Source organism: Rhinopithecus roxellana, chromosome 4 (assembly GCF_007565055.1).
Source record: "Rhinopithecus roxellana isolate Shanxi Qingling chromosome 4, ASM756505v1, whole genome shotgun sequence".
In the NCBI taxonomy this organism is placed as follows: domain Eukaryota; kingdom Metazoa; phylum Chordata; class Mammalia; order Primates; family Cercopithecidae; genus Rhinopithecus; species Rhinopithecus roxellana.
This window is the reverse complement of record NC_044552.1, coordinates 23,711,920-23,731,285: the sequence shown is the minus strand read 5'-3', so window position 1 is coordinate 23,731,285 and position 19,366 is coordinate 23,711,920. Positions and strand designations below refer to the sequence as shown.

Here is a 19,366-nt window from a genome sequence, read left to right as displayed (position 1 = left end):
CAGGTCATGAAACCCTGAGCTTGTCAGGAGCATCAGGGGTCTGGCATGTGGAGGAAGGCTGGGAGAGGAGGAGGCTAAGGTGCGTCCCAGTCCGGACTGTGTCTCTGTATTCTTTCTTTCCTGGACCCAGAGTTGGAAATGTAAATGGTACTGATGTCATCTGCAAATCCCAGAATCCTCGGAACTGGAGGAAAATCTTGACATGGCAGGTTGTAAGGAATTTCTAAGCCTTGGAGGCTCAAAAGAATAATTTCAAGAAAGATTAAGTATGAGAAAAAATGTTAAATACGCCAATAATCTTTTATATTGATTCCATGCTAAAATTATATTTTGGATGTATTGGGTTAAATAAAACATATTGTTAAAATTAATTTCACTGATTACTTTTTACTTTTAAAAATGGAGCTACTAGAAAAGTAAAGATTACCAATGTGGCTCACATTTGTGACTCAGATTATAGCCTATTGGGTAGCAGTGTTTTAGAAGGCTAGCAACTTTAGCTCTTATGTTTGTATCTGCGATTCCTTTCAAGTGAGTTTTTGGATACAGTGTTCCTTCTTTTCCCTGTCATTTTTTCCCAACACCATTTGTTGAAAACACTATCCTTTCCCCTTGAAGCATGTTTTAGAGACATACATGTGTGGCTTTATTCATGAACTCTTTATTCTATTCCACTAATTCATGGCTATCCTTATGCCAATAACGCTGCTTTGATTCCTGGAGCTTTATAGTAAGTCTTGTAATCAGGTAGTGTGTATTTTCCAAGTTTCTTCTTTGTAAAAAATTATGATGGCTATTCAAAGTCCTTCAGATTTCCATATAAATTGAAAAATCAGCTTGTTAAGTTCTTTTTTTAAAAAGCCTGCCAGAATTTATTTTTAATTTTTAAACTTTGAGGTTCAGGCCTGCCAGGAACTTGATTGGAATTGCATTTAATCTACAATACTGAATATTCCAATCTTTGAACATAGTATTTCTCCCCACTTATTTAGGTCTTCTTTATTTCTTATTTTGGGGGGTGGGTTGCTTTGTTTTTAATTTTTCTTTTTATTTCAATAGGTTTTTGAGGGAACAGGTGGTGTTTGGTTACACGAATAAGTTCTTTAGTGCTGATTTCTGAGATTTTGGTGCACCCATCACTTGAGCAGCATACAATGCACCCAACGTGTAGTCTTTTATTTTTCACCTCCCTACCCCTCTTTCCCCCGAGTCCTGAAAGTCCATTTTATCATTCTTACACCTTTGCGTTCTCATAGCTTAGCTCCCACTTAATGAGTGAGGACATACCATGTTTGGTTTTCCATTCCTGAGTTACTTTACTCAGAATAATGGTCTCCATTTCCATCCAGTTTCCTGCAAATGCCATTATTGCATTCCTTTTTATGGTTGGGTAGTATTGTATGGTGTGTTTATATATATATACACACACACACACACCATATATACATGTGTATATATATATATATAAAGTTTTCTTTATTTATTCATTGATTGATGGGCTTTTGGACTGATTCCATATTTTTGCAATTGCAAATTGTGCTGTTATTAACATGTGTATGCAGGTATCTTCTTCGTATAAGGATGTGTTTTCCTCTGGGTAGATACCCAATAGTGGGATTGATGGATCAAACAGTAGATCTACTTTTTGTTATTTAAGGAATCTCCATACTGTTTTCCATAGTTGTTGTACTAGTTTACATTCCCACCAGCCATGTAAAAGTGTTCCTTTTTACCACATCCATGCCAACATCTACTGTTTTTTGTTATTTTGATTATGGTCATTCTTGCAGGAGTCAGGTGTTATTGCATTGCAGTTTTGATTTGCATTTCCCTGATCATTAGTGATGCTGGGCATTAGTGTTTGTTGGCCATTTGTATATTTCTTTTGAGAATTTTCTATTCACGTCTTTAGTGTATTTTTTGAAGGAATTGTTTGTTTTGTTCTTTCCGATTTGTTTGAATTCTTTGTAGATTCTGGGTATTAGTCCTTTGTCGGAAGTGTAGACTGAAGATTTTCTTTCACTCTGTGGGTTGTCTGTTTACTCTGCTGATTGTTTGTTTGCTATACAGAGGCTTTTAGTCTAAGTAAGTCCCATCTATTTATCTTTGTTTTTGTTGCATTTGCTTTTGGGTTCTTGGTCATGAAGTCTTTGCCTAAGCCAATATCTAGAAGGGTTTTTAAAATGTGGTCTTTCAAAATTTTTATGGTTTCATGTCTTAGATTTAAGTTTTTGATTCACCTTGAGTTGATTTTTATATAGGGTGGGAGATGAGGATCCACTTTCATTCTTCTATATGTGGCCTGACAATTAACCCAGCACCATTTGTTGAATAGGGTGTCCTTTCCCCAGTTTATGTTTTTGTTTGCTTTGTCGGAAATCAGTTGACCATTAGGTATTTGGCTTTATTTCTGGATTCTCTATTCTGTTCCATTGGTCTATATGCCTATTTTTATACCAGTACCATGCTGTTTTGGTGACTGTGGCCTTATACTATATTTTGAAGTCGGGTAATGTAATGCTGTTTGTTCTTTTTGTTTAGTCTTACTTTGGCTATGCAGGGTCTTTTTTTGTTCCATATTAATTTTAGGATTATTTTTTCTAGTTCTTTGAAGAAAGATGGTGGTATTTTTGATGGGACTTGCATTGAATTTGTAGTTTGCTTTGGGCAGTATTGTCATTTTCACAATATATGTATCTATACATATATTTTGGTTATACAATAATTTATTCTTCGAGAGCCTCCTCTCCCTGCCCTTGCAGTCTCTAGGTCACTTTTTCCACTTGTAGATTTTGCGTGCAAACCCAGAAAGATGGCTGAGGGCAGGGGCACTGCGTATTGTTCAGTGAGACCCATAAAGTGGCTGTGACTATCTTCCTCATACTGCAAGAACACGGCCGGCAGATCCAGCTCCTCATACAGTGCCTTCACTCAGGCCACATTCTCGGCCTCCTTCTGCTGGTAATTTTCCTTCAGGATCTCGTACTGTTCTGGAGTGGCCCATTGCAGACACTGAACCACTAGCCAGCAGGATTTGTTGTCCTGGATGTCAGTGCCAAATTTGCAGGTCACACTGGGGTCCCCAAAGAGGTCAAGGTAATCATCCTGAATCTGAAAGAACTCTCCCATCTCCAGCAGGATCTTCTTGGCATTGGTGTGCTGCTTCTCACCATCAGTTCTCGCCATGTACGTGACTGTAGCTACAGGAAGGTAGAAGGAGTAGAAAGCTATCTTGTACTTTTCAATAGATTTGTACCTCCTTTCAGTGAACCTGCCAAGATCCACATTGCCCTGTGGGGCTGTGATGAGGTTCAGGGTCTGTCCAATCTCAGTCTGATAGGAACTCTGCAGGAAGAGCTCAATCAGGTTCAGGTAATAGGGCTGCTCCCGGCAATAGAGCTTCAGCAGGTGGTAGATACATGCTCTCATAAGGATAGCATCATTGATGGCATCCTACCCCATGTCCGGCTTCTGATACCAGCAGATCTGCCCCCGGCGGGTGAGGGATGAATCCATGATGTCATCTGCCACCAGGAAGAAAGCTTGCAGCAGTTCCACATGCTAGCCCACAGTCAGGGCCCACTGGACACTCTCATTATTCTGTTTCCTTGGCTCCACCAGCTTCTGGAAGGCTAGCACAGTCAAACCCCTGTGACACTTGCCTCCAATGGCATTATGCTCCAGGATCTCCTCGAGCCGGGCAATAGCATCTCCTGTCTCTGGGTGCCCCATCTCATCCTCAGTCAGCACCCTAATGATCTGGGAGAAGTGCTGAACAAAATCCTACTTTTCTTGGGCATAAGCATCTGATTTCTAGTCTCCATTCATTCTGAGGGAGGAGCAAAGGGATTTTTTCCTGGATGCGGGTTCCTGCTCAGTCCCATTTTCACAATATTGATTCTACCCATCCGTGAGTGTGGGATGTGTTTCCATTTGCCTGTGTCATGTGTGATTACTTTCAGCAGTGTTTTGCAGTTTTCCTTGTAGATGTCTTCCACCTCCTTGGTTAGGTATATTTCTAAGTATTTCATTATTTGTTTTGCAGCTATTTTAAAAGGGGTTGAGCTCTTGATTTGATTCTCAGCTTGGTCGCGGTTGGTGTGGAGCAGAGCTACTGATCTGTGTGTATTAATTTTGTTTCCTAAAACTGTGCTGAATTCATTCACCCGTTTAGGAGCTTTTTGGATGAGTCCTTAAAATTTTCTAGGTATGGCTGGGCGCGGTGGCTCAAGCCTGTAATCCCAGCACTTTGGGAGGCCGAGACGGGCGGATTACGAGGTCAGCAGATCGAGACCATCCTGGCTAACATGGTGAAACCCCGTCTCTACCAAAAAATACAAAAAACTAGCCGGGCGAGGTGGCGGCCGCCTGTAGTCCCAGCTTCTCGGGAGGCTGAGGCAGGAGAATGGCGTAAACCCGGGAGGTGGAGCTTGCAGTGAGCTGAGATCCGGCCACTGAACTCCAGCCTGGGCGACAGAGCGAGACTCCGTCTCAAAAAAAAAAAAAAAAAAAAAAAAAAAAATTCTAGGTATATAATCATGCCATCAGCAAACAATAACAGTTTGACTTCCTCATTACTAATTTAGATGCCCTTTATTTCTTTCTCTTGTCTGATTGCTCCGGTTAGGACTATGTTGAATAGAAGTGGTGAAAGTGGGAATCCTTGACTTGTCCCAGTTCTCAGTGGTAATGGTTTCAACTTTTCTCCATTCAGTATAATGTTGGCTGTGGGTTTGTAATAGCTGTCTTTTATTTCCTTAAGGTATGTCCCTTCCATGCTGATTTTGCTAAGAGTTTTAATCATAAAGGGATGCTGGTATTTGTGAAATGGTTTTTCTGCATCTATTGAGATGATCATGTGGTTTTTGTTTTTAATACAGTTTATGTGATATATTACATTTATTGACTTGCATATGTTAAACCATCCCTGCATCTCTGGTAGGAAACCCACTTAATCATGGTGGATTATCATTTTGATATGCTGTTGGATTCTGTTAGCTAGTATTTTTTGAGGATTTTTGCATCTATGTTCATTAGGGATATTGGTCTGTAGTTTTGTTTTTTTATGTCTTTTCTTGGTTTTGGTATTAGGGTGATACTGGCTTCATGGAATAATTTAGAGAGGATTCCCCTCTTCTCTACCTTTTGGAATAGAGTCAATGGGATTGGTACCAGTTCTTTGAATATCTGATAGAATTCAGCTGTGAATCTGTTTGGTCCTGGAGTATTTTTTTGTGGGTAACTTTTTAAATTGCCATTGCTTGTTATTGGTGTGTTCAAGGTTTCCATTTCTTCCTGGTTTAATCTAGGAGGGCTGCATATTTCCAGGAATTTATCCATGTTCTCGAGGTTTTCTAGTTTATGTGCATAAAGGTGTTCATAGTAGCCTTGAATGACCTTTTGTATTTCTGTGGTACTGGTTGTAATATGTCCCGTTTTGTTTCTAATTGAGCTTATTTGGATGTTCTCTATTCTTTTCTTGGTTAATCTAGTTAATTGTCTATCAATTAGATTTATCTTTTCAAACAACCAGCTTACGCTTCATTTATCTTTTGTAATTTTTTGTTTCAATTTTATTTAGTTTTGCTCTGATCTTGCTAATTTTTTTCTCTTACTTGGGTTTGTTTTGTTTTTCTTTCTCTATTTCCTGGAGGTGTGACCCTAGATTGTCTATTTGTACTCTTCCAGACATTTCGATGTAGACATTTAATGCTATGAACTTTCCTCTTAGCACCGTCTTTTCTGTATCCCAGAGATTTTAATAGTTTGTGTCACTATTATCGTTCAGCTCGAGAAATATATTCTTTTTTTATTTTTTTCTCTTGAAATGAGTCTCGCTCTGTCACACAGGCTAGAGTACAGTGGCGGGATCTCCACTCACTGCAACCTCTGCCTCCTGGGTTCAAGCAAATCAATTCTCCTGTCTCAGCCTCCTGAGTAGCTGGGACTACAGGTACCTGCCACCAGGCCCAGCTAATTTTTGTATTTTTAGTAGAGATAGTGTTTCACCATATCAGTCTAGCTGGTGCTCAAACTCCCGACCTCAGGTGATCCACCCGCCTTGGCCTCCCAAAGTGCTCGGTTTACAGGCGTGAGCCACTGCACCTGCCAGTTCAAGAAATTTTTCTATTTCCATTTTGGTTGTATTGTTGACCCAATTATCATTCAGGAGCAGGTTATTTAGTTTCCTGTATGTACATGGTTTTGAGGACTCCTTTTGGAGTTGACTTCCAATTTTATTCCACTGTGGTCTGAGAGAGTATCTGACAAAATTTCAGTGTTCTCAAATTTGTTGAGACTTGTTTTGTGGCCTATCATATGATCTGTCTTGGAGAGTGTTCCATGTGCTAATGGATAGAATGTATATTCTGCAGTTGTTGGGTGGAATGTTCTATAAGTATCTGTTAAATCCATTTGTTCAAGGACATAGTTTAAGTCCGTTATTTCTTTGCAGACTTTCTATCTTGATGACCTGTCTAGTGCTGTCAGTAGAGTATTAATGTCCCCCACTATTGTTGTGTTGCCATCTATTTCATTTCTTAAGTCTAGTAGTAATTGTTTTATACATTTGGGAGCTCAAGTATTAGGTGCATATATATTTAGGATTGTGATGCCTTCCTGTCAGACTAGTCCTTTTGTTATAATATAATGCCCCGATTTGTTTTTTTTTTTAACTGTTGTTGCTTTAAAATCTCTTTTGTCTGATATAAGAATAGCTACTCCTGTTTGCTTTTGGTGTCCATTTGCATGGAACATCTTTTTCCATCACTTTGTCTTAAGTTTACATGTGTCCTTATGTGTTAGGTGAGTCTCTTGAAGACAGCAGATGGTTAGTTGGTGAATTCTTATCCATATTGCAATTCTGTATCTTTCATGTGGAGCATTTAGGCCATTTACATTCAGTGTTAGTATTGAGATGTGAGGTACTATTCTACTCATTGTGCTAATTGTTGCCTAAATACCTTTTTTTTTTCATAGTATGATTGTTTTATAGGCCCTGTGAGATTTATGCTTTAAGGAGGTCAAATTTTGGTGTATTTCAAGGTTTTGTTTCAAGATTTAGGGCGTCTTTTAGCAGTTCTTGTAGTGCTGGCTTGACAGTGGCAAGTTCTCTCAGCATTTGTTTGTCTGAAAAATACTTTATCTTTCCTTCATTTATAAAACTTACTTTTACTGGATACAAATTTGTTGGCTGATAATTATTTTGTTTAAGGTGTCTAAAGATTGGGCCCCAATCCCTTCTAGCTTGTAGGGTTTCTGCTGATAAATCTGTTGTTAATCTCATAGGTTTTCCTTTACAGGTTACTTGATGCTTTTGCCTCACAACTCTTAAGATTCTTTCCTTCATCTTGACCCTAGATAACCTGATGACTACGTGCATAGGTGAGGATCTTTTTGAGATGAATTTCCCAGGTGTTCTTTGAGCTTCTTGTATTTGAATGTCCAGATCCCTAGCAAAGCCAGGGAAGTTTTCCTCAATTATTCCCTCAAACAAAATTTTCCAACTTTCGGATTTCTTTTCTTCCTCAGGAACACCAATTACTCTTAAGTTTGGTCATTTAACATCATCCCAAACTTCTTGGAGGCTTTGTTCCTTTGATTCTTTTTTTTTGTTTTTTTTTTTTTGTTTTTTTTTTTGAGACGGAGTCTCGCTCTGTCGCCCAGGCTGGAGTGCAGTGGCGCGATCTCGGCTCACTGCAAGCTCCGCCTCCCGGGTTCCCGCCATTCTCCCGCCTCAGCCTCCAGTAGCTGGGACTACAGGCGCCCGCCACCGCGCCCGGCTAGTTTTTTTTTGTATTTTAGTAGAGACGGGGTTTCACCGTGTTAGCCAGGAGGGTCTCGATCTCCTGACCTCGTGATCCGCCCGCCTCGGCCTCCCAAAGTGCTGGGATTACAGGCTTGAGCCACCGCGCCCGGCTGTTTTGTTTTTATCAGAGTAATTTGAAAGCCTTGTCTTGCAGCTCTGAAGTTCTTTCTTCTAGTTGTTTGATTCTACTGGTGAAACTTGCCAGTGTATTTTGCATTTCTCTAAGTGTGTCCTTCATTTCCAGAAGTTGTGTTTGTGTTTTACTTATGATATCTATTTCTCTGAAGATTTTTCATCTATATTCTATATTATTAAAAAAATTTTTTGGTAGTTTTCACCTTTCTGTGGTGCCTCCTTAAGTAGCTTAATAATTGACCTTCTGAATTCTTATTCTGGCAATTCAGAGATATCCTCTTGGTTTGGGTCCATTGCTGGTGAACTGGTATGATCTTTTTGGGGTGTTAAAGAACTTTGCTTTGTCATATTACCAGAATTGTTTTTCTGGTTCCTTCTCATTTGGGTAGACTATGTCAGAGGAAAGATCTGGGACTCGAAGGCTCCTGTTCAGATTCTTTTGTCCCATGGGGTGATGCCTTGATGTGGTGCTCTCCCTCTTCCCCTTGGGATGGGGCTTCCTGAGAGTTGGACTGCAATTTTCATTATTGTTCTTCTGAGTCTAACCACCCAGCGAAGCTACTGGTGGTCTCCAGGCTGATAATGGGGAGTGTCTTCAGAGTCCTGTGATGTGATCCATCTTCAGGTCTCTTAGCCATGGATACCAGCACCTGCTGTGGTGGAGGCAGCAGGGGAGTGAAGTGGAATCTCTGAGAATCCTTGGTTTCAGTTTTGTTTAGTATGCTGATTTTCTCAAATGCTGGTCATGCTCAGACTCTTCTTGGGTGGGACTTGCTGTGGTCATTGTGTGGGATGGGAGGCTGGTTCTCAGGCCAATGGAGTTATATTCCAAGTGGGATTATGGCTGCCTCTGCTGCTTCATACAGGTCACCAGGGAAGTGGGTGAAAGCCTGGAGTGACAGGCCTCACCCAGCTCCCATCTTGCCCCAGGCTATAAGCCTCCCTACTGAGAAAGCAAGCAGGGCTTTCAGGTCTCACCCCTCCCTGCCTCCCATGGCTTCTGTGCTCATATCTGCCCTTATTGTTCACCCCTTCCACCCTTGATATTGCCTGGAAAATTCACGCTTGGTCAAAATTATTATAAAGTTTCACTGGAAGCCTCCTTCTCCCTGTGGCCCTTCCCCAATTCCACTGTCTGCCCTCCCAAGGGACCGCTGTGAGCTATAGTCAGAAATGACTTCCCTGGGCCCAGGAGTGCCTACAGGGCTCTTCCCACTGCTTCTTCTACCTTTATGTTTCACTGGGCTCTCTAAATTTGTTTCAGCTCTAGGTAAAGTTAAATACTTCTCCCGTGATCCAGACTTTCAGGTTCCCCAGTGAGGATGTGTGTTTGGAGGCGGACTTTCCCTCTCTCACACTTTGGGAACTCACAGTTTTTCAGCTGTCTCACAGAGTTTGCAGCGGCAAGTCACTTCTTTCAGAGTCTGAGAATCTGTTGGTTTTCCTGATATGATCCTGTCGTGGTTCTTGAACCAAAAGTTCACGATGTGAGTCTCCACATGCTGTTCTGTCCACCCCAGGGAAGAGCTGCAGTTAGTCCCGCCTCTTATCTTCCATTTTTCTCCACATCCGTTTGTTTACTTTTTACTATTAGTGAAAATCTAGGGGCGCAAACATCATTGAAGTAATATGGTAAGCAGAAGAAAGGGCTCCCCAAATGCCATATCCTAAGCCTTGGAGCCTACGAAAATGTTCCCTGATATGGCAAACAGGACTCTTCCACTCACTCTGCAGGGCCAGACCTACAAGTCCTTCTGGTCTCAATTGCAAAGTCAGTGAACATATCTTCAGAATATCTAAAAGCTAAACATCAGAATAGGGCTAATTCAAATCAAAATTATGTGCTGTTCTAAATATATATCTTTATCTTCCTTTTTTAAAAAAGTATCTTTTCATTTCAGATGATATTGAAGACTAATTTACATTTTTAATGTGCTTTATGGTCAATGACTAGAAAGTTGAAACTGAAATGAGTCAGTTTAAAATGTTCATGTGTTACTCGATTCTGTTCAAATTTGAATCACCTACTAGTTTATGTAACCAAGTTATTCATGAGGTAAGTTACAGCTTAGAAAAAGATCAATCACAAAGATAATCATTTCAAGAGTACACAAAATCACAATGCCCACTTCATATACAGAATTTATACCTCTAAGTATACAACTTTAATTATTATTATTATTGTTATTAATATCATTATTATTATTTGAGACAGGTTCTCACTCTATCACCCAGGCTGGAGTACAGCGGCTGTGGCATGGTCATGGCTCACTGCAGCCTGAGTTCTTGGGTTTAGGTGGTTCTCCCACATAAGCCTCCTGAGTAGCTGGAACTAAAGGCATGTGCCACCATGTCTGGCTAGTTTTCTTGTATTTTGGTAGACAAAGGGTCTGTCAGGTATTCAGAACTCCTGGTCTGGAACTTCTGGGCTCAAGGGATCTGCCCACTTTGGCCTCTCAAAGTGCTGGGATTATAGGCATGAGCCACTGCACCCGGCCATCTTTAAGTGTTAACTGTAGCTTATGATGCAATTTGAAAGCAAACACTTTTTGTACTTTTAAATCAAATTGTGTTGGGACATAAAAGGCAAAAATATTGGCAAAATTTGTTTTTCTTAACAGAAGATGACGCAATAAGGAATCCAAATGAAACATAAGACCAGTGTTTACAATTTTTTAAAAAAGTGTAGTTTTCAACTGTAGCCTCATAGCTAGCTAGCAGTTTTTAAACACATGTACAGCCAGCCAACAGTCTCTAAAACATGTATATGCTACATTAAAAGATCCCTGCTAAACATCAACGATATTTAAATGGGTCTTACTGAAGTAGGACTTTCATGATACTTTAAAAAGCCAGTCGTTTAAAAAGTGAGTATGGGCCGGGCGCGGTGGCTCAAGCCTGTAATCCCAGCACTTTGAGAGGCCGAGACGGGCGGATCACGAGGTCAGGAGATCGACACCATCCTGGCTAACACGGTGAATCCCCGTCTCTACTAAAAATACAAAAAAAAAAAAAACTAGCCGGGCGAGGTGGCGGGCGCCTGTAGTCCCAGCTACTCGGGAGGCTGAGGCAGGAGAATGGCGTAAACCCGGGAGGCGGAGCTTGCAGTGAGCTGAGATCTGGCCACTGCACTCCAGACCGGGCGACAGAGCGAGACTCCGCCTCAAAAAAAAAAAAAAAAAAAAAGTGAATATGATAGGGCTACAGTAATAACATAACTATTAATAAAAGTTACAGAAGAGATTATTCCTGTACTTTCCCTCATAAACACCATCAAATTGTGTAGCAGTTACAAAAAGTACAACTATGTTACTTTTTCTTTTACCAAATTTCATTGTCTCCCATGTCTGTAAAGTTTTTATTCAGCAGAAGATAATTCTTACACTCTTTTCTGTAAGTATTCAAAGTATTTAAATGTGTAACTTCATACTGTATTACCATGTTTTGCCCTTCTTGTTTCCACAAAACATAAAGATATATATATTTTTCAAAAACAAATCCAGATGTCCACATATTTAAAAACCCTGTATGAGTTTTTAAATATGTCCACTGTCCACAGTGAGTAGAAAACATATTTAAAAAGCCTACAAAAAAGTTACAGAGCTAAAAAAGATTTTCCTATGGCTTCAAGTGATCTCCTGCTAGTCCAGAGTCCAAAAACACTTTAATGAAGTTCATTTACACATATTTTGTTTGCTTTTCATGGAATACTACATTTATTGAGGTGAAATCACCTTTTTTAAAGTTATTTAAGTCAACAAGTGTACACAAGTGTTTTTCAATACAGTTATTAAAAATAGGAGACCAAGTTGAATGTGCCAAGTGGATTCCATTCAGTTGGGTTTCTAGAGTCATCAGGAAGAACATTAGAGAAAGGATTTCCGTGGTTGGTTTCTATAGCTTGATAGACCAAAAAACAAACAAACAAACAAAACCTACCACAATAACAAACAGCAAAATTTTTGTCCATACGGAAAAGGCTCATTCTTTTTTTGGTCTTTTCTGAGTTGATATCTGCTAAGGGAACACACTTAGGAACATATTTAGATGAAAAAGATTCTGCCACCGTGAACTCACTGAGTTCTAATGGCCTGCCTGTAGCCCCTTTGACTGGTCTGCACTAATTCCTTTTGGTGTAGATGCTTCATAGGGCAACATTTCCTTAAGAATATCATCAATATCCCTTTCTACTCTTCTTTCCTCTGCTTTTTTTTTTTTTGTCAATAGTTTCTTTGGAGTTCTGGGTATGTCTGAGAATTTGGTGAGTTGCGGAATAGGAGCTGCATGCTTGAAATTTCCAGTTACCCTACTGACAACTAAGGTTTTGTGTCCTGAAGTCATTAGAGTTGCAGCTCTCTGAAATTACTGCACCATCTATGCAAAAATGTTCTGGTTTCCACCCTCTTCCTTGGCCTTTCTCCTCCAGTCTCCGGTAGACTCTCTACTCCAGTCCTGCAGAGCTCCACCTTCTGACGCTCCACTTGTGCGTTCAGCCTCAGTTACTCCGGCGTGAGAATAGCTCTATCTCAAGTCTTCTTTGCTTTAGTGTTACTGGAGTCTTTGCTCTGCCCTTTAGTGGTTCTCTCTTCTCAAGCTTTATCTCTACTTAAGTCCTTTTCATCGTCACGGTATCTATTAGAACCTTTATTTCCATTCTGCTTTGCATTTTCTGCTGAAGATTAAATTGTTAATCCGCCGAGGTGGGCGGATCCCTTGAGCTCAGGAATTGGAGACCACCCTGGACAACACGGGGAAAACCCGTCCCTACCAAAAATACACACACACACACACACACACACACACACACACACACACACACACACAAAGAAAAGAAAAAAGAAAAGAAAAAAAGCCTGGCGAGGTGGCGCATGCCTGTGGTTCTTCTAGCCACTCGGGAGGCTGAGGCACGAGAATTTCTTGAACCAGGGAGGCGGAGGCTGCAGTGAGCCGAGATCGCACCACTGCACGCCAGCCTGGGCGACAGATCGTCCTCGTTCCTTCGGTTTCAAGTGTTTTTTTTCTCACATCGCTTCCAGGTTGTTCTCCAGTAGGACTAGGTTTCTCTCCATACCTCGCAAGCGGGTCCACAAGATCTTCATTAGCGAGTGTCGTTACCTCGAGATCAGCTTTATTTTTTGGTTTGGGTTGATCCGTTTCCTTCGTGGCTTTCCTGCTGCGGGAGGCCCGGCTCCGGAGCCAGGACCAGGGTGAGCTCGAGTTCCGCGCAGCTGGGGGAGGCGGGGCCCTCGCTGTCCGCGCCCGGGCCGGTAGCTCTAGCGCCGAGTGCTACAGGCGCAGCTGTGCGAACTAGTCTCTGCGCTGCTTCGGGCCGGGACCCTCACTTTAATGGCGACCAACTCACTCTTCAACTTATCTTTCGTCAGGACCCAGGGGTCTTCTAGGAATGCCCGCAACTCCAGGAGCTGCGAGTCCCTCTCCCCGCAGGCTTTGCAGCCGCCGGTTCCCCCCGTCCCCGAGCTCGCCCGGGCCTCGCGGCTCCCGCCCCGGAGGAGCACCGCCGAGCAGGGCAAAAACTCTCGGATACAAAGCCAGGCCAGAAAAGCCCCGGGGCTGAACCACGGATACCGGTGGCCAAGCCAGAAGCCCGCACCAACCCCAGCCCACACACTACAGGCCACTTACTTAATTTTATTCTTTTTAAAATGTGGGTTTCTGGTCTGTGCAGTTTACCTTGGTGTGACTCAGGAAGGACACTGGAAGTCCACTGATCTGGCCAGGACAGAACCATGTATGTGTTTAGGAAAAGTGGCCTTGTCTTCTCCAACCCTTGGGGCTCACGGGACGCCCTTAGAACAGACTGGCTACAGCAATTCCCATTAAGGCAGAAGATTGACATGAGATCAATGTTTTAGGATCAAGTTCTCAGGAAAGGCAGAAAACTGGGAAGTCCATATTTTTTCATGTTAACCAATTGGTTCCATAAACATCATTCCATTCCATAAACACCATTCCATTCCATAAACACCATTCCATTCCATGTCTTTTTAAAATTAATAATTCCTTTGTGCTGCGCAGGGAGAGATGCACATTACTCTGGAGCTCAGTTTTGTGAAGCATGGGGTGGCTAAGAAAGGGAAGTAATGGCCCCAGAATCCCACAGTCACCCAGAGTTACCCAGTGACCTTCAGCCCAAGAATCTGATGGCCACTGCTGCACTCCAAGGGAAAGAAGGCCATCCAGAGAAGAGAATTACAAGAATAAGAGTGCAGAGAGTGTCCCAAACATAGTCCTGAGATTCATAGAGAAGCACAGGAGGAAGCAAGTGTCCAAGTATCCAGAGTCCTATGAGGTAGGGATTTCAGTCCTCAAAACTACCCTCTCCCATCTGCCAGGTCTTCTGTGGAGGAGCATGGCTGTGGTTCCCTTCCCATTCCCTTTAGGCAATGTGCTCTAGGTTTCCACCTGAGGGCCAGTACTCCTTGCCTCTCCTCTCCCTCTCCAGTTTGCCACAAAGTGCAAGTGACCCTACACCTGCCTTTGCCCCACCCCTTGCCTCTCTTGGGGACATTCTTCCTGCTCAGTGGTGGGCCTTGTGAGGACTTGCAGGACAGCCTGAGTGGGAGCTACTCCAAGGGCCAAAAGAGTTCCCGGAACCCCTCTGCACTCACTCACCTCCCCACCAAGTGCCCCTGCATTCTTCCTGCACGGAGCTCCAGGTGTTAACAGCTCCTGGGCAGGTTAGCGGGTTCCAGGCAGCCTAGGCTGAATGGACCTTGGGAGCTGAGGTCCTCTGCTGGGGATTCACTGTTCCAAGAGGACAGGGTTCTGAGTTTATGGGGGAAGGACTGGATAGGAACTAGGAGACCAGTTATAGGCCTGTTGCCATCAATCCTGGGACCAGTTAATTGATCTGTGTTCAGTACAGGATATCAAAAATGGACTTGACCTTTTCTCCTGTTAATTTTTTCAGACACCCTCTCGCTCAGCCTTCCTTTCCTGGGCATAGAGGAGACCTGCCTCATGCGAAGTACCTTTGCAGAATTAAAAAGTATCTTGGGCTCAGCTCTCCCCAGGGGCCTTCAGAGCTCACCAAGGATAAAGCTGCAGACTTCTGGGGGTCACACAGGGACTAAAATCGATTACATCTACAAGTCAATTGTGAATCAGTCTTTCCTCCTCTTGCTGCAGTGTTCCTCACTTAGTCTTGGATGGAAGCTTCGGTTCGGTTCCCTCCTGGGCCCCAACCCTGCGGTCCCCAGGTTCCCTGTTTTTCACATCTAATCTCAATTCACCCCCTCCTCCACACACAATTTTTGACCACCCAGCCCACAGAACGCCCCGGGCTTCCAAATGGGCCAGGTCCTCCTTAGAGAGGCAGGGAGGTGGAGAGGGAGCATGGACACCTAACGCCTGCTGGGCAAACCCGAATCTGGAGCCAGTGAAGCTGTCGAAGGACCAGTGGTGGCCTAGCAGGTCTTCTCTTGTTTCTGCTCTTGGCCCCAGACCCGCGCTCACAGCCACATCCTGAAGTCACCAGCGCTGCACCCTCTAGGCCACGCAGGGCAAGAGAGGACTCGATGGAAGCCGCGGAATTTGGGCGCTGTCAAGGTCAGTGTTGTGAAAAGCCCGGAGACCTGATGTGGACACAGGGAGGCCTGGACCGGAGGCGCGGCTGGCGAGAGGCCTCGCCTCCGCCCCTCTTCCTTCAGAGCCTCCTCCTCCCAGGGAACCTCTGCGCGCCTCCTCAAAGCGGAGAGTGGTTTCCAAACAGACCACCCCCAGCATCCAATTGGGCTATCCCGCCCCAAGCTGGAGGGTGGGTGCTCATGGTGTCGCCAGGCACCAAGGGCCCCACCCGCGCGGACCCGGTCTCTCCTCCAGGCTCGACTGGGCCTCGAGGGCGGCGAGCAGCTCGGCTCTGAGGAAGGCCCCGGCCCGGCGCTGCCCAACTTGGACAGCCTTCCTGGCCCATCCGGGAGTTGAGTTTCAAGGCTTCCCGGAGAGGCCAGCCAAGATTTGGAGCAAGGGTTTCTCAGGCGACGAGCCTCGGAGAGAAGCAGCCCTGGTTCCCTGAACCCGGGGCCACCGCTGGGAGGGAGCGCGCTTGGATCTTGCAGCCGCTAAAGCCTGGCGGCCTCCTCCTCGACTACAAGCCGCTGAAACCAAGTGGCAGCTCCGCACTATTTAAGTTGAGGTTTTTCAGTCATGCCTGAGGTTTACTCTTTCAGCGGTTTGCTGTTTCAACTTATTTTGTAAGCTTAATGTACTTATTATTTCAGCTTAGTATTTCCGCTTAGTTTTTCGGCTTAGCGTACTTAGAGAAGAGGCTTCTTCCTCTTCTGGGGGAATCAGTGGTTAGAGACGACTTCCGCGGTTAGAGCCTACTTGGTCGTTAAGAGACGACTTTGGTGTTGATCCCCAACCGCATCGGATATCGCAACCCTGTTCCCCGTCAGTCTCAGCTCATCAGCAAAGGGCTCGGTGGCTCTCTCCAGAGGAGACTGGACGAGGTTGTCAAAGCGGCTGGATCAAAAGTGTTCCCATGTCGGATGGAGCGGTGTCCACGATGAATCTGACCATGGTACCAGCATCTGGGGGTGTGGAACTGGGAGGGAAAGCCAAGGCCCCACAGTGTGAGGAAGGAGGCGCATGGTCAAACCAGACTGGGCAGAGCCCTCAGTGTTTAGGAATCTCTAAATACTAAACACTACATCTCTAAATACTAAATACTGAGCTGGGGTGGATTCTCTGTGCTGGAGGCTAGTGGTTCAAATTCTTTTTCCGCATGAGGTTCCGTCAGGTTAGGCTGCGGTTTCTCATCTGCAGGCACAGGTGACTGACTGCCTTCAGCATGGGCCCCTCTGTCCATCTCTCCTCCTGACCCCAGTCTCATTACAGGAGAGGGAACTGGGTGCTGCAGGGTGGGGAATCCAGGAAGTCAGAGGGGTCGCACCTGGATAAAGCATTTTGAAAACACAAGTCCCAGGGCTGACTGTTGATTTTATCACATGCAGCCTGTTTTTATTTATGAGTTTCCTTTCTTCTCCCTTAAATTCCAATGACAAACTATAACATAAATCAACGTCCTTAAAACGTATGAAATCCTCTTCATTTAGTAACTATTCTGACCTCAAGTATCCATTCTCTAGTCAAGGGTTATACCTATTTCTCCTACCCCCCACCACTGCTGGGTCTGGTGTACCCCTCCCGCAGTATCACCTCTCCCTAAACAAGCACCTTTCTCTATAATTTCTTCCTTTTTCTCTATGCCTTCCCATCATGTTTGCACTTGCTGTGAAGTAAGGAAATGCTCCCCAATTCTGTTTTTCCTTCCTACCCCAGGAGATTTCTCCCTCTGCGCTGAGGATCTCACTGTGCACCTCCAGCCCTGGATCATGGTGGACTCTGGTGGCCACTGGAGTCCTTGGAGCTGCCTCCCTCTGGTTCTGCTGGGTGAGTGCTCTTCTATCCTCTCTTTCTCCACTGAGAAAAACAAATCCGAGAACATGTTCAGAATAACACTTCCAGAAAGGGTGGTGTTGAGGGGGATAGGGAGTAGGGGAAGGAACTCCGCTCCCTTGGGTGAATTTGGAGACAATTTGTTACATTAATCTCTGGACAGGAGCCAAGACAGTCTAGAGTAAGCCAGGCTGCTCAGGTCAAAGGTTCGAAGGCCTCCTCTTGTCCCTCCCCACATTTCAGTAGACTCAATGCCAAGGGCTTGTCCTGGGGGCAGGTGGCCTCAGCCACAGTAAGTCCCTGAGATCCTGGACCACTGCGTGGAACCCTGTTCTCCGCATGAGGCAGGCTCCGGGTGCTACCTTCTTCCCTTTCATTTCCCCTGTTCCAAAACATGGTCTCCCCTCTACTCCCTCTCAATCCTTCCTAGCCACCAGCTTCCTGGCAAACAACCACACAGAAGCCTTTTAGTTCATATGTTGTTCTTTATCTTTATGTCTTTTGATAATATACATTTATGCCACTTCAAACGTTTCCATTTTAGATATTATGTATTGACTTTTCTTTTTTTTTTTTTTTTTTTTTTTTTTTGAGACGGAGTCTCGCTCTGTCTCCCGGGCTGGAGTGCAGTGGCCGGATCTCAGCTCACTTCAAGCTCCGCCTCCCAGGTTTACACCATTCTCCTGCCTCAGCCTCCCAAGTAGCTGGGACTACAGGCGCCCGCCACCTCGCCCGGCTAGTTTTTTGTATTTTTTAGTAGAGACGGGGTTTCACCGGGTTAGCCAGGATGGTCTTGATCTCCTGACCTCGTGATCCGCCCGTCTCGGCCTCCCAAAGTGCTGGGATTACAGGCTTGAGCCACCGCGCCCGGCCTGTATTGACTTTTCAATATCCCTTCAATCCATAGTACCTACCCCGGCACACACACTTTCATCCTCCTCGTGTAGGCAGGTGGAGATTTTGAGTGCATTGAGAGCCAAAGTTAAAATTACTGACTTATGTGAGTGCTACTCAGACCTGAGCCACATGTTAAACTCTCTTAGTTTTTCTTTCTATGCTTGTTGATATTTTCAGAGAATTGATAATTGCCTGGCATTTTCATTTTCTGACTTTCCATGAGCCTTAATAAATGAATTCACCAACTGTCCCTTAGATGAGTAAATGTCTTCTCAATACATTTAAACTTACGGTGGCTGTTGTCAAGGTCATCTTCTTGGAGATGGCTTCCCCTCTGCCATCCACCCACCCGGGTGACCCTCTTCCTTTCTGGTCCTGTTGCCCTTTCACCTTTCCACGGGTTGATGCCTGATTCTATACATTCTGCATCTTGGTCTGCTTATTTTTGTTTTGTATTCTTTTTAATATATATTCCTTCCTTCTCTTCTTGCTATGTTCCCTCCTCTCTGAGTACATCCTTCAACTTTGCTATTGGGAGAAAATGTTTCATGCCTTCCAATGTCTGAATTTATTCTCATTTTACAGGGTTGGATTCGGGAGTCGAGGTCATCCCCAACAGGAACAACTGGGGCCACCGGAGGATCCCAGAGGGCACGGGTCACCCTTCTCATGCAGGAAGAATCTGAATGGTTCCCACCCAGTTTCCTGGGCAGGCAGCAGAATCCAACACGAGGGGCTGTGGTCTTCTCTGACTCTTAGGGCCCTTGCAAGATCCTGTTCTGGGTGATTTAGCTGAAGGGCAGGGTGATTTGGGCAAGCATCCTCAGGGCTCTGGGCCTCAGTTTCCTTCACTGGGTGATAGGTTGATCATATAGATGGCCTTCCTCACATAGCTGAAAATCAGATGTGGTGAAAGTGCATTGAGACTGGAAACAATGTCATTGTTCTCAAATACATGCCCAGAGAGCACTAAATAAATATTTATTCAGCAGGTATTTCTGTTCCTTTCTGAACTATGGGACTGATCAAAAGAGAGAGGTGAGGTGGAGTGAGTGTGGGTCCTGGCCAGGAGAGTGGAGGAGGGAGGGAAAGGCTGTGAGAAGAAGT

General features: G+C 44.3%; 1 protein-coding gene and 1 pseudogene across 5 annotated transcripts in view; one reads left to right on the top strand and one right to left on the bottom strand.

Annotated features, from left to right (window-relative positions):
• The window catches only part of LOC115896793, a 70,933-nt gene extending 51,686 nt beyond the window's left edge, over positions 1-19,247 (top strand). For 2 of the 5 annotated variants that reach the window (XM_030928109.1, XM_030928102.1), the window contains exons 4-6: positions 15,407-15,511; positions 17,246-17,356; positions 18,845-19,247. In XM_030928109.1, the coding sequence (XP_030783969.1) occupies positions 15,407-15,511; positions 17,246-17,356; positions 18,845-19,018 (390 nt within the window). In that variant the 3' untranslated portion in view covers positions 19,019-19,247. The other 3 variants (XR_004056662.1, XM_030928110.1, XR_004056667.1) reach the window with 3 other exon arrangements.
• Positions 2,771-3,846, bottom strand: LOC104666184 (annotated as a pseudogene).
• Positions 19,248-19,366: the final 119 nt, after the last annotated feature.